We start from the raw sequence: 13,254 nt of genomic DNA on the forward strand, positions 1-13,254 counted from the left end.
GCTGATTAGGCTCCTGTTTTGCTATGTTATTTACACTTAGGCTAAGTAGCAGTGTTGGCTATTGCAAAGGGGTTCTGTTTATTCTTTCAACTGGCCAACCTTGGATAATGAAGGGAAATTATTTTATTTTGTGTTGTCAGTATGCACAGTGTCTAGGTAGTAAGTTAAGTTAAATTTGAACTGTTAAGTTCAAATTTATGATTAGGTGACAAGTTGACATTGAAATTGTCCTTTCCTGATAATGAATAAAGACTTTTAAAACAAAATCTAAACTCTTCAATCAAGCAATCAAGTCTTTTTATTTTTTTTGGAGAGGTTTTTGCTATAGGGTGTGTGCGCCCACCAGACAGACAGAGACATAGAGACAGAAACCGAGAAATCACACCCCAGGGACAATGGTCACACCGCAATCCCTTCTCCTCTATTCTCCTCTCGGGATCTTGGGCACGCATGCATGCACACGCACCCGGCGTGAGTTTTAAGCCACTGGGTCCGGGACGCAAACTGCTGGACTACATGGGAGTCCAGCAACATAGCCATTACGCTAACTGCTGGTTCCCATCAAGTCTTGATATGTAGAATTTTGAGGAAGTACACTACTTCCAGAGGTTATTATCTGAGATGTTTTACAAACAGAATGAGGAGCAAGAATGCACTTGGATTTTCTTCTAGGGGCCCTGGTCTCTAGATTGAACTTGGTCTTCAGGGCCTGTAATCTCACCAGCTGATGTAAATTTGAAATAAATGTGCCATGGCAAGTGGCCTAGGCACTTACAATTGGATGAACTGTAAAGTAAATATCAAGATTCCATTCTTATTAATTCAGAACTAAGTTGAATAATTTGACAAAGCTACTGAAGGCATAGGGTTAGAAGTGGAGTTCTGATATTCCCATGACATAGCATTACTTGAACCTGTATTTTAAAAAAAAAGGAAAAGAAAAGAAAACAAACTGAATCTTGAAGGTAAGTGTAGCTATGAGGCCAGCAGGTGACATGATGGTCAAAGGCACTAGAGTCTCACGTGGCTAACCACGATTCGAGTCCCGGACCTGGTAGTTCACGTTCTCACTTTCTTTCTCTCTCTCTTTCTCTCTCTCTGTCCCTCTCTGGTCAGACTTAAATAAATAAAGTTAAGTAAAATCTTTTTATTTTAAGAAAAAGGTAGTGCTCTCTCTCTCTCTCTCTCTCTCTTTTTTTTTTTTTTTTTTTTTGAGAGATTTTTGCTGTAGGGCGCGTGCGCTTGCCAGAAATACAGAGAGACAGAGAGACAGAAAGTGAGAAGTCACCCCCCAGGGGGTATGGCCATGCCGCAATCCCTTCTCCTCCATTCTCCTCTTGGGATCTTGGGCACGCATGCACACATGCCTGGCATGAGTTTAAGCCGCTAGGTCTGGGACGCAAACCGCAGTCGACTACATGGGAGTCCAGCGACATAGCCATTACGCTAACTCCTGGTCCCGGTAGCTCTCTCTTTAAAAAAAAATAGATAAGATTTGTTAGATGGAAACCTCAACCGGGGCAGGAAATTTCTTTTCCAAGGCAATGTAAGCAGGAGATTAGTGGAGATGTCTAACTGATTAAACTGCATTTGAGGGAACCAGCAGTTAGCGTAATGGCTATGTCGCTGAACTGCCACGTAGTCGACTATGGTTTGCGTCCTGGACCCGGTGGCTTAAAACTCACGCCAGGTGCCTGTGCGTGCATGCCCAAGATCCTGAGAGGAGAATGGAGGAGAAGGGATTGTGGCGTGACCATCCCCCCTGGGGGATAATTTCTCGCTTTCTGTCTCTATGTCTCTCTCTGTCTGTCTGTCTGTCTGGCGAGTGCACGCGCCCTGTAGCAAAAATCTCTCCAAAAAAAAAAAAAAAACGCATTTGATGTGCAAAGTGAAATAAATCAGTGGGCCCAACCACATTTGATAGAGCCAATGAGATAAGAACAATCCGTGGGCCCAGACAGTGATCAACTGACACAATCTAGATTAAAAAATTTTTAACCTCACAGAATGCAACAGCCGGGGCCTTTGAATGTCTCTCTCTCTCTCTTTTTCTGCTTGGGCCTACTCCTACCTATCATGACTGTACTTAAGCTTTTGCTTAATAAACTACTTTTTTCTTTCAAAAAAAAAATTAAATAGTATTTATTTTAGTAGGTCAAAGAAGATAATATATAAGTTAAGGAAACACCATGTACACTGAATTGTGAATATTAAGGATGTGCTCAATGTTGAGTATTTGTTACTCAACGTGTGTGTATGTGTGTGTGTGTGTGGGTAGGTCAGTATTTTCATTCACTGGAAGGTAAGCTCAGTGAAGGCAAGGCTTTTCTGTCTGTTGTTCCTATGTCCACAACACTCAGAATGGTTTCTGGCTTATAGCAGACTAATGAGTAATGCTCATTTATTGAATGAGGAAAAGAAAAGAAAATGAACCAATGTGCAAAGACTGGGCAGGATATAGTAGCAGGTGAACTTAGGAGGGCAGTTAAAGTGGTAGGTTCATGAATTGCCTAACAGTGACTTCTTGTTTAGAAATTGGTATATTATTTGGCAGGAGAGGGTGTTCTACCAGCTGATTCTGGCAATAGTAGAACCATGAAGTGTAGAAAGAAGGGGCTAGCCCGTGGCATGGTGGTTTAGGTGGGTAGATCCCACATGTCTGACTGCATGGTTAGAGTCCCAGACCCAGTGGCTTGAAAAAACAGCCAGCCATGTGGACATGTCTGTCCAAAAATCGTGAAAGGAGAAATAGAGGAGAAGGAATTATGGCGTGACCATTCTCTGTAAGGGTGCTTTCTCACTTTCCCTCTCTCCCTCTCCATGAAGTTCACACGCCGTCTAGCAAATTTAAAAACAAAACAACTGGAACTATCAGAGAATGTAACGGTTACATTGCTGGATTTACATGTAGCCGACTGCGGTTTGAGTCCCAGACCTGGCAACTGAAAACTCAAGTGAGGTGCATATGCGTGCATGCTCAAAATCCTTAAAGGAGAATGAAGGAGAAGGGATTGTGGCGTGGCCATCCCCTGTAGCAGGTGATTTCTTGCTTTCTATTCTGTCTCTCTGGCAAGTGCATACACCCTATAGCAAACAAAACAACAACAATAAAAATACCTCTTAAAAAAAAGATAAAAACCAAAAAGTTCATGGGGACAGTGTGGTAAGTGGAGAGATTTCAGAGCTGGCATTTGTAAAATCTAGTGACCATGGAATAAAGAGAGCTTGGTGGTACCCGAGATGGAGGTGTTGAGGGTCAAGACCTAAAAATAGAACCATGATGAAGAGCTGTGTTTATAGGCTGGGAGAAGGAAGCCACAGGGAAGAAAGAATGTGGAGGTAATAAAAGTACCAAGCAGAGTATCACAGAGAAGAAAATTTGAAAGAATTTCAATTAAGTATTTCACCTTTTTGATAGGGCATGTGCACTCGTCAGACTGAAAGTGAGAAATCATCCTCCAGGGAGAACAGTTATGCCACAATCCTTTCTCCTCCACTCTCATCCTGGAATTTTGGGCATGTATGCACACATGCCAGGCATGAATTTCAAGCCTCCAGGTCCAGGACTTGAACTGCAGCTGCCACATGGAAGTCCAGTACTTTAACTTGGCTCCAGTATTTCATTCTTTTGAGAATCTCCTAAGTTCACCTGAAAGTTATAATGAATATAATAGTTAAATAAAGAAGAAAATTAACTTACATTGTCATTAATTAGTATGAATGTTAAATTTATTTTTTGAAAAGCAGTAAAGTCCTATGGTAAGAAAAAAAAAAGCACTGTTATTTCCTGTGTTTATCATTCTGGTTAACAGTGATGAAATGACATCTCTTTATGTAATATGCTAAGTAAATAGACAGTATGCAGTAAAATAGAAGCTAGGACAAAGTGACAAAGTTTTAAGTTTTAATTTACTCTTTGTCCATTATAGGATGGCCATGGGCTTGGTAGGATTTGTAAGCCCTGATGGTTCCACCACTGATTAGCTAAGAGATTTTAGGTTAATTATTCATTTGACCTCTCTGAGTGTATGATATTTTCATCTATAATACGAGTTGGAATAGATTCTTTCTTTCTTTCTTTCTTTCTTTCTTTCTTTCTTTCTTTCTTTCTTTCTTTCTTTCTTTTTTAGGGGTTTTTGCTATCAGGCGCATGTACTTGCCAGACAGAGACAGAAAGTGAGAAATCACCCCCCAGGGGGGATGGCCACATCGCAATCCCTTCTCCTCCATTCTCTCAGGATCTTGGGCACACACACACACGCGCCCGGCGTGAGTTTAAGACACCAGGTCCAGGACTTGAACCACAGTTGGCTTCATGGGAGTTCAGCGACATAGCCATTACGCTAACTGCTGGTCCCTGGAATAGATATTTTCTAAAAGTACTAACTTTTTTTTTCCAGGTTTTTGCCATAGAACACGTGTGCTCACCAGAGAGAGACAGAGATTGACAGTGAGAGAGAAAGTGAGAAATGATCCCCAAGAGAGGATACCCATGCTGCAATCCTTTCTCCATTCCTCTCCTGGGATTTTAGGCCTGTATGCACACTTGTCTGACATGATTTTCAAGCTGCCGTATCTGGGACTTGAACCAATATCATTCATGTGGAAGTCTAGTGCCTTGACCAATATGCCACCTGCTGGCCCCTAAAAGTGCTGACTTACAAGGTTCATACCTTTACAGTATGTCTTTCAGATTCTGTCATTGTCATTACATGAAATTAAAAGTTAACATTGAATCTGTGGAGGGGAATTTTTTGAAAAGTAAAAAAGATTTTTCTAAAATGCTATCAGTTTATCAAGGGACGAGTCTTGAAGAAGATTGCAGTGATTAATCATTATTTTTTTAGGTCACCGCCAGCAGTGCTGATGTCTCTTCTTAGTACTCAAGAAGACTTACTAGAAAATGTTTTGGGATGTATTCCTGTTGGACAGATAGTTACTATTAAGCCACTGAGTGAAGACTTCTGTTATGTTTTGGGATATCTCCTTACTTGGAAATTAATACTTACTTTTTTCAAAGCTGCTTCATCTCAGGTAAGTAAGTGGCCACTTTTGACAAGTTCTGTCCTAATGTGTTTTAGTTTCTGTTCTAAACACCTTTCCCCTTTTTTCAAATAAGTCAACTACTCTTATCTGGCTAACTTTAGGTATTCTGCTATTAAATTTTCTCCTGTTCCTACTTCTTGACCCCTTCTCTAAGCACATAGTTCTTGCAGAAGTAGTTCATCTTTGAAATGTGCCTGGGTCAATTATTTTCTAATGAAATGTAGTCATCGGGCTAGACCTGTAAACCAGTAATTAAGGGAGCCAGATCTCACATGGTTATCCATGCTTCGACTCCTGTCCCTGGAGACTTAAAAAAAACCAGGCACATGTACATGTATGCCTAAAATCCCTCCAGGTTGGAGAAATGAAGAATCAATTGGGGTGTTTCCATGCCCCATTGGGGAGTGCTTTCCTACTCTCTTTTCTGTCATGAACCTGTGCCCTCTGGCAATTACATAAAGGAAGAAATGTAGTCACCAAGTTTTTTTTTTTATCACAGGAAACAATGTTTATATAATTTAATTTTATAGGTACCATACTAATAATTTTAAAGGAATATTTTGTGGGGAAAAAAAGTATCAACTTTTGACTCTGTTGTGGAAATTTCAGGTAATACATCATTGTAAATTTGCCTTATTTGAAAAACAATGTTCAGAGTAAGAGCTATGAAACATTACCTATGGTAAAAATATCCCATTATAATTGTTTTGCCCTAATTACTCTAGAAGCCACTAGATGTCTCTGTTGTCTCATGTTTAAGAAGAAAGACCACAGACCTCATTGTCCTGCAAGTAACTATAAACTCTACTCAAGTTTTTACTTCTCTTAAGAAGTAAAAATCACAATCATATTTGAACTAGACTAAAAAAATATGAGTGGCCTTCAAAAAGTTAGTGGAAAATGCAATTAGGGTTTGAGTTATTTTGATGCAAAGAACTTTTGAAATCCATGCATACAGTTCTTTCATAATAAGCATTTTCCATGAACATTTTCATGACCCTCGTATATCCCTTGACAGGTTAATACAAAAATACTTAGTTTATAACTTCCTAAGTGTCATTAACTATTCATGGCATTCATTTCCAATGTAACTATTCAAAATTTATAAGTCATAATTTAAGTTGGTGCCTATACCCACATGTTGATGAAAATATATCAGTCTGTGCGTCTTTGCATTCATCTGTCTGAGGGTAAAATCAGATCACAGAGGCAGTATTGGTCTAATTGTTGAATAGATTAGTTTTATTTCTCTTCAGGTCTGTCATTTGTATTTGTGACTTAAACTAGTTTTATTTGCTCATGATGTATTTCAAGAATATTTCAAGATCCTTGTTGGGCTTTTATAACTTTTTTTCTTAAACTATTGTTGCTCTATGGGGCTTTCAGGTGGTATGGTGGTTAAGCCACTGGACCCCCACATAACCAACCATGGTTCAAGTGCCAGGCCTTGCAGCTTAAAAATCACACTGGGAGCATGTGCATGCATGCCCAAAATCCTGAGAGGAGACTAGAGGAGGGACTGTGGTCTGACCACCCCCTGCAGGGGGGTGATTTCTAACTTTCTCTTTTCTCTCTGTCTCTCTTCTGTGAGCACATATGCCCTAAGGGAAAAACCTAAAAACATTTTTTTAAATACTGTTGCTCTATAAACTATTGTAGTAGATCGAGGCTTGTGTAATAGACCTTCTGTGTAAGAATTTGTTCATGTAATTTTATATATAAAAATTAAGAAAATGCCCCTGCACCATCTTTTTCACTAAGTTGGGATGAGGATAGATGTGCAGAGAATTGTATATCAGAAACTCAAACTGAGCTATGGAATAATGAATAAATAGTACTTATTAGATCAATTAGATTTGAAATAAACATAATTTTTTTTAAATACTTCAGTCCTAAATCATGAGTTATTTTGACTTTCTTCTTAAAGAACCTCTTACCAATTCACAGTGAACTGTAAACAAAGCTATATATGTATGAATGTGTGTTCTGCATTAGCTCTTTTTTTAAAGAATTATTTAACTTTATTTATCCATTAACTTATCTATTTTAATTTGACCAGAGAGGGACAGAGTGAGAGAGAAAGGGAGAAAGTGAGAAAGCAAGCCACCAGGTCAAGGACTTGAACCAGTCAGTCATGCGGGAATTCAGCACCTTTAACCACTAAACCACCTGCCGGTTTCTATTTTGCATAGCTTTATAGATATTTTATATACCATAAAGCTGACCCATTTAAAGTGTACAGTTTGGTGTTTTAGTATAGTCACACAGCTGTGCGGTAATCACCACTATATACTTTCAGAACATATTCAACTTCCTGAAGTTAAGCCCTTGCTTGTTAACAGTCACTTCCTATTTCCCCTGAAACTTCAAAGTTCCTGCCTCCTTTAATCTGTGTTCTGTCTTCATGGATTTGCCTGTTCTGGACATTTCACACATGTGGTTGTTTGTCTAGTTTATTTCAATTAGCATAGTGTTTTCAGGATTCATTAATGTCTTACCATATCATATGTCAGTACTAAATTTCTTTCTTTTTTTTTTTTTTTCTCTAGAGAGACTTTTGCTCTGGGGTGCATGTGCTCACCAGAGATAGAGACAGAAAGCAAGAAATCACCCCCGTTGGGGAATGGCCATACTGCAATCCCTTTTCCTCCATTCTCTTGGGATTTTGGGCATGACACACATGCCCGGTGTAAGTTTTAACCTGCCAGGCCCGGGACTTGAGTCACAGCCTACTGTGGGGAGTCTAGCAATGTAATCATTACCCCATCTGCTGGTCTCCTACATTTCTTTTTATGGCTTAATAGTGTTCCACTGTATGAATATACCACATTTTTGTTTTTGTTTTTGTTTTAGGTTTTTGCCATAGAGTGTGTGTGCTTGCTGGAGAGAGACAGAGACAGAGAGAGAAAGAAAGTGAAATTACCTCTCAAGGGGAATGGCCATGCCACAATTCCTCTTCCTCCATTCTTCTCTTGAGATTTTGAGACCGCACACACACACACCAGCATGCTTTTCAAGTCTTCGGTTCTGGAACTCGAACCATGATTGGCTATGGTTGTTTGTTGGAAGTAAAGAATTCCTTTTTTTTTGCATCTTCTCTATTGAAGATCCAGTCAAGATCATTTTTGCATTTGTTTGCCATTATTTGTTCAATTTTTTTAACCTATAATTCCTCTACTTTTGTTTTCTTTCTTGTCATTGCTTTTGCAAGCAGTTTTGTAGACTGTTGTGCAATTTGAATTTCTCTGATTGTTTGATGGTGGATAGATTCTGGCTAATGTCAGCAAGAGTATTTACTGTACAAGTTGTAATGTGTCCTCGGTGTACTGCCTCAGAAGACACAGCGCATCACTGCGTCCTTTTATGTTGAGGTTAAGTTCGGTTACTCAGTAAAGATAGTGCCCACAGATTTCTCCATCATGAAGGCACTTTGGTCAATATATTTTAAGAATCAATTCCAGGAGCCAGCAGGTAGTATGGTGGTTAAGGCCCTGGACTCCTACATGACTGACCACAGGTCAAGTCCCAGACCTGGTGGCTTGCTTTCTTACTCTGTCCCTCTCTCTCTTTGTCTCTGTATCCCTTTGGTGAGTGCATGCGCCCTGTAACAATTTTAAAAAATAACAAGAACAACAATAATAAATAATGTTAAAAAAATAAAAAGAATCAATTCCAAATCCTGTGATTTGATCCTTATATTGTTCATAGTGTTCAGAAAATGGTGTCTTTGTACTATGAAGAGATGTGCAGTAGAAGAAATCATATTAGACACCACAGAACTGCAAAATATGAAAAATGCAAGCTACATGATTGAAGGATAAGAGGAATTGAAAAACCTAGGTCTCACACAGATGTCTGTGGCACTCCCAGTCAAATTTTCCTCTTATTTATTTTTGGAGAGATTTTTGCTACAGGGTGTGCCCACTTGCTGGAGAGACAGAGAGAAAAACTAAGAAATCACCCCCTAAGGGGGATGACCCTGCCACAATCTCTTCTCCATTCTCCTCTTGGCATTCTGAGCACACATACACATGTGCCCAGCATTTCAAGCCACCAGGTACAGGACTCTGACCACGGTTGGCCATATGGGAGTTCATCGCCTCAAACCACTATGCCAGGACCCAGGTTTTCCTCCTTTTATAAAACAGACCAGAAATCCATATTTTTATCCCAAGGTATTTTGTACTACTAGTTTGTGTTCTCTGCCCTAAAAGAATGCTGCAATGTTTGATACAGAGTGAGATCAGCCATAAAAGTGGGATTAGTTTTAGGGACCAGCAGGTGATGTAACAGTTACATCACTGGATTTTCATATAGTTGAGCCCAGTTCGAGTACTGAACCCAGTGGCTTAAGCCTCACGCTGGGCGCATGTGCATGCACACCCAAGTTCCTCAGAGGAAAATGGAGAAAAAGGAATTGCAGTGTGGCCTTTCTCCCTGGGAGATGATTTCTCACTTTCTGTCTCTGTCTCTCTGGTGAATGCACACGACCTATAGCTAAAATCCCTCTCTCAAAAAACAAATACAAACCAACAAAAAAACCAAAACCATGAGATTAGTGTTAGACAGGTATTTGAAAGATTAAGGACTATGCTGTGGATGGTGTGGAAGGAATAAGTGGAAGACTTGGTGGAAGAGTAAGAAAGTCATCTCTGGAGAATGTAAATTGATGATCTTAGCTCAGAAAGACTCTAAACCAAGGAAAGTGTATTTGCAGAGAGGCCATTTATGAAAGATCTTAGAAGCTTTTTTTTTTTTTTTTTTTTCTTTTTTTGAGAGGATTTTGCTATAGGGTGCATGTGTTCACCAGAAAGAGAGAAAGACAGACAGAAAGTGAGAAATTACCCCCCCCCCCCAGGGGCAATGGCCACGCCACAATCCCTTGTCCTCCATTCTCCTTTTGGGATCTTGGGCACATACACACGCACACACACCCAGTGTGAGTTTAAGCCACCAGGTCCGGGGCTTGAACCATGGTCGGCTACATGGGAGTCCAGTGACATAGCCATTATGCCAACCGCTGGTCCCAGAAGCATGTTTCTAATGAGTGGCTACTAGGAATGGCTGCTAGTTTATAAGAAGGGAAACAGTGCCACATCATATGGCATGTTTGGAAAGTAAGAATATGGCATATATTTCTGTAGGACTCATCCATGTAATTCTGAATGTCCAGCTAAATTCATTTTTTGGTTGTATTCTAATAGAACCTATTATATTTTGATTTGTTCTTTTTCTACTGATTTTCTTGGTTTAGTTGGATTTACTGACACACTCTTTGCTCTCCCCACTAGCTCCGGGCTCTATATTCTATGTATCTTCGGAAAACAAAGAGTTTGAATAAATTGCTCTATCACCTGTTTAGGCTTATGCCGGAAAATCCAACCTACTCAGAGACAGCTATTGAGCTTTCTAATAAGGACCCTAAAACATTTTTTACTGAGGAGCTACAGCTGAGTATTAGAGGTCAGTAAGGTATATGTTTGTGTTTTCCCTGGGGGTGTGGGAGATAACTCTAAATGTAGGTCCTGGCTATGAGAATGTTGAAATATAAGATTTTCCGAATTTCTAAATGGGACAAATAATTAGAGTTTGTGAATAGGTCATGAAGAATTAAGAAATTTTTTAAGATTAGCATTTTTTAGATGTAATCTCAATAAATACTAGTTTTATGGTGACATTTTATAGGTATATAAGTAAGTAGTCTTCAGTTGGGGAGACTAAGGTGAATAAACTTTATTTTCTTCACTCTGCAAGCTCAGATTTTAGCTGAGAGGGTTGACATAGAGCTGTACCACAGTATATAAATGATTTACTAAGAACAGGAATTTTTTTTAATGACTTGGAGATCTGAGGATGGCCTGCTTCTTAGGGGTATTGAGGTAGGACTTTTGCACATCAGTTTATTGAGCTCTAGAGAAAATAAAAGAGGCCAAACTCCTTTTCAGAATTTATAACAGAGGATCTTTAATTTATCCTTTTTAAAAACAATATGGGTTCTATTTTTATTTATGGCCTTTCATGTGAAATATAAGATGCTATTTCTAGACAGATTTTTCAGCATTGATTGGGACTTTTCACTCCTCTTTCCTCTTTTGGCATTATGATTAATTTTGAATATGTAGGAGGATGCTAATACTCTAGATTTCTGGTTTCTCTATTGTGTTTCTTTTATGAGCTATAGCACTGTCAGTGAGGAATTAAAGATGACTTTCTAAGGAAAATTCTAATATTAGTGTATAGTTCTGTCTGAGAAATACATATTACTAATTCAGAATTTGTTTTTTCCTCAGAAACAGCAACTCTTCCTTACCATATTCCACACTTGGCTTGTTCAGTCTATCATATGACATTGAAAGACTTGCCTGCCATGGTTAGGCTGTGGTGGAATAGCAGTGAAAAGCGTGTTTTCAATATTGTAGATAGATTTACAAGCAAATATGTCAGCAATGTTCTTTCTTTTCAAGAAATATCTTCAGTACAGACAAGTACACAACTATTTAATGGCATGACGGTTTGTATTATTTTTACTTTGTTTAGAAAATATATTTGAATATTGGTTAATTTCTGTCAGTGTGAATGTCATCACAAAATTGTAGCCTTCGATACAGATATTACAAAATTAATGTGCTTTATTTTCTGATCCTTATGTGTCAGATTTCAGAATCACTTAGTGCATGAATGAAGTGGTGGTATAGCATTTGTTAAAACTATGTATTGGGATGCTTACAGATCTTAGCATTCTGTACCAGTCACCTAGGGAGTGAATAATTTACTAGGGTAGGATTCCTGTCCTGTAATAGCATATACTCTATTGTAATAAAGGGAAGAGAGCATTTTTTGCATTGGAAACTGGAAAGTAGCATGTTAAAGCATGCACTGTGATTTGGGTGGGAACGATTCACCTGGCTAAGGGGATTAGGTGAGATTTTGTGGGGAAAGATTACTTTTGAGCAGGATTTTGTTCAGGGGAAAACGAAAGGAAAGGGATTCAATATAGAGAAAGTATTAGGCCATTGGAAAAGTCATGATGTATTTTCTATGCAAACATGTGTGTCATGGCTTTTCCGACAACCCAGTAGTATGGAAGCAAAAAGCATGGGGATGAAAGTGTAATTTCTGTATTTTCCTAAGAAATGATGAGTAATACAGTATTCATGTAGAGCAGGATTCCTAAAGGTCAGTACTCAGAGCAGACTGCCATAGGACTGAACTGGCCGTGTTGGGAAAGACCTCAAATAATAGCCTAAAGTATTTGCTCATTTACCAGAGATTTTTTTTTATTCAGGCAGTAGCACAGATTTGTAATCTGTGAAATTGCTTTGACTATTGACATAGAACTTAGGTTCAAATGAAAAGTTAGTGAAAATGGTTGGATTAGACATTATAAGCAAAGGAATAGGGCCTGATGAGGGAAGTATCAGGAATATAAAAAGATGTGAGATTTGATGGCAGTGATTTAGGAAACCTTGCACTTGTTAACATCTAGGTTGAGGTAGATCGAGAACGATGATGATATGATGTTTAGCTTGGTCATAGGAAAGTGAGATTAAGTCTGTAAAGGATGATCAATGTGTATTTTACAGTTAGTGTGCAATACTAATGTGAAGCCATAAAGCCAAATGGAAGTGTTCTGGCAGTTGACGTTTGGCTCTAAAGCTCAGAAGATTAATTGGTAGAGAGAGATTTGGTAGACAGAAATGGTATTTGATACTCTGGAAGAGAAGGGATAATAATCCATTCTATAATTTGCCTATTCAAAAACTATTATGTGACAAAACATACATGCTTTTTAGGGGGAGATTTTTGCCATAGGGCATGTGCACTTGCCAGAGACAGAGACAGAAAGTGAGAAATCCCCAGCAGGGATAGCCCCACTGTAATCCCTTCTCCATTCTCCTCTCAGGATTTTGGGCACACCTGCACATGTGCACAGCTTGAGTGAGTGGTGTATTTTTTTTTTCATTTTTTTTAAAAAAATTACTTATTTAATTTCATTTATTATTATTATTATTATTATTATTATTAATTTAATTTGGCCAAAGAGAGAGAAAGGCAAAGTGAGAAAGCAAAGCTGCAGGTCCAGGACTAGAAACGCAGTCGGCCATGTGGGAGTCCAACACTTCAACCACCATACCACCTGCTGTCCCCTGGTGTATTTCTTTTACAAAAATTAAATGTTTTAAAATTACTGTAAGACAAATTAAGTAT

At 38.8% G+C, this 13,254-nt stretch overlaps 1 protein-coding gene across 1 annotated transcript in view; it reads left to right on the plus strand.

Moving 5' to 3' along the window:
• Nucleotides 1-13,254, plus strand: part of LTN1 (listerin E3 ubiquitin protein ligase 1) — an 87,460-nt gene that overhangs the window by 65,641 nt on the left and 8,565 nt on the right. The window contains exons 27-29 of the mRNA XM_006163268.3: nucleotides 4,848-5,034; nucleotides 10,338-10,509; nucleotides 11,337-11,557. Of these exons, the coding sequence (XP_006163330.2) occupies nucleotides 4,848-5,034; nucleotides 10,338-10,509; nucleotides 11,337-11,557 (580 nt within the window). The remainder of the gene's footprint in view (nucleotides 1-4,847; nucleotides 5,035-10,337; nucleotides 10,510-11,336; nucleotides 11,558-13,254) is intronic.

This window comes from Tupaia chinensis, unplaced genomic scaffold (assembly GCF_000334495.1).
Source record: "Tupaia chinensis unplaced genomic scaffold, TupChi_1.0 Scaffold141724_1, whole genome shotgun sequence".
NCBI classification, from domain to species: domain Eukaryota; kingdom Metazoa; phylum Chordata; class Mammalia; order Scandentia; family Tupaiidae; genus Tupaia; species Tupaia belangeri.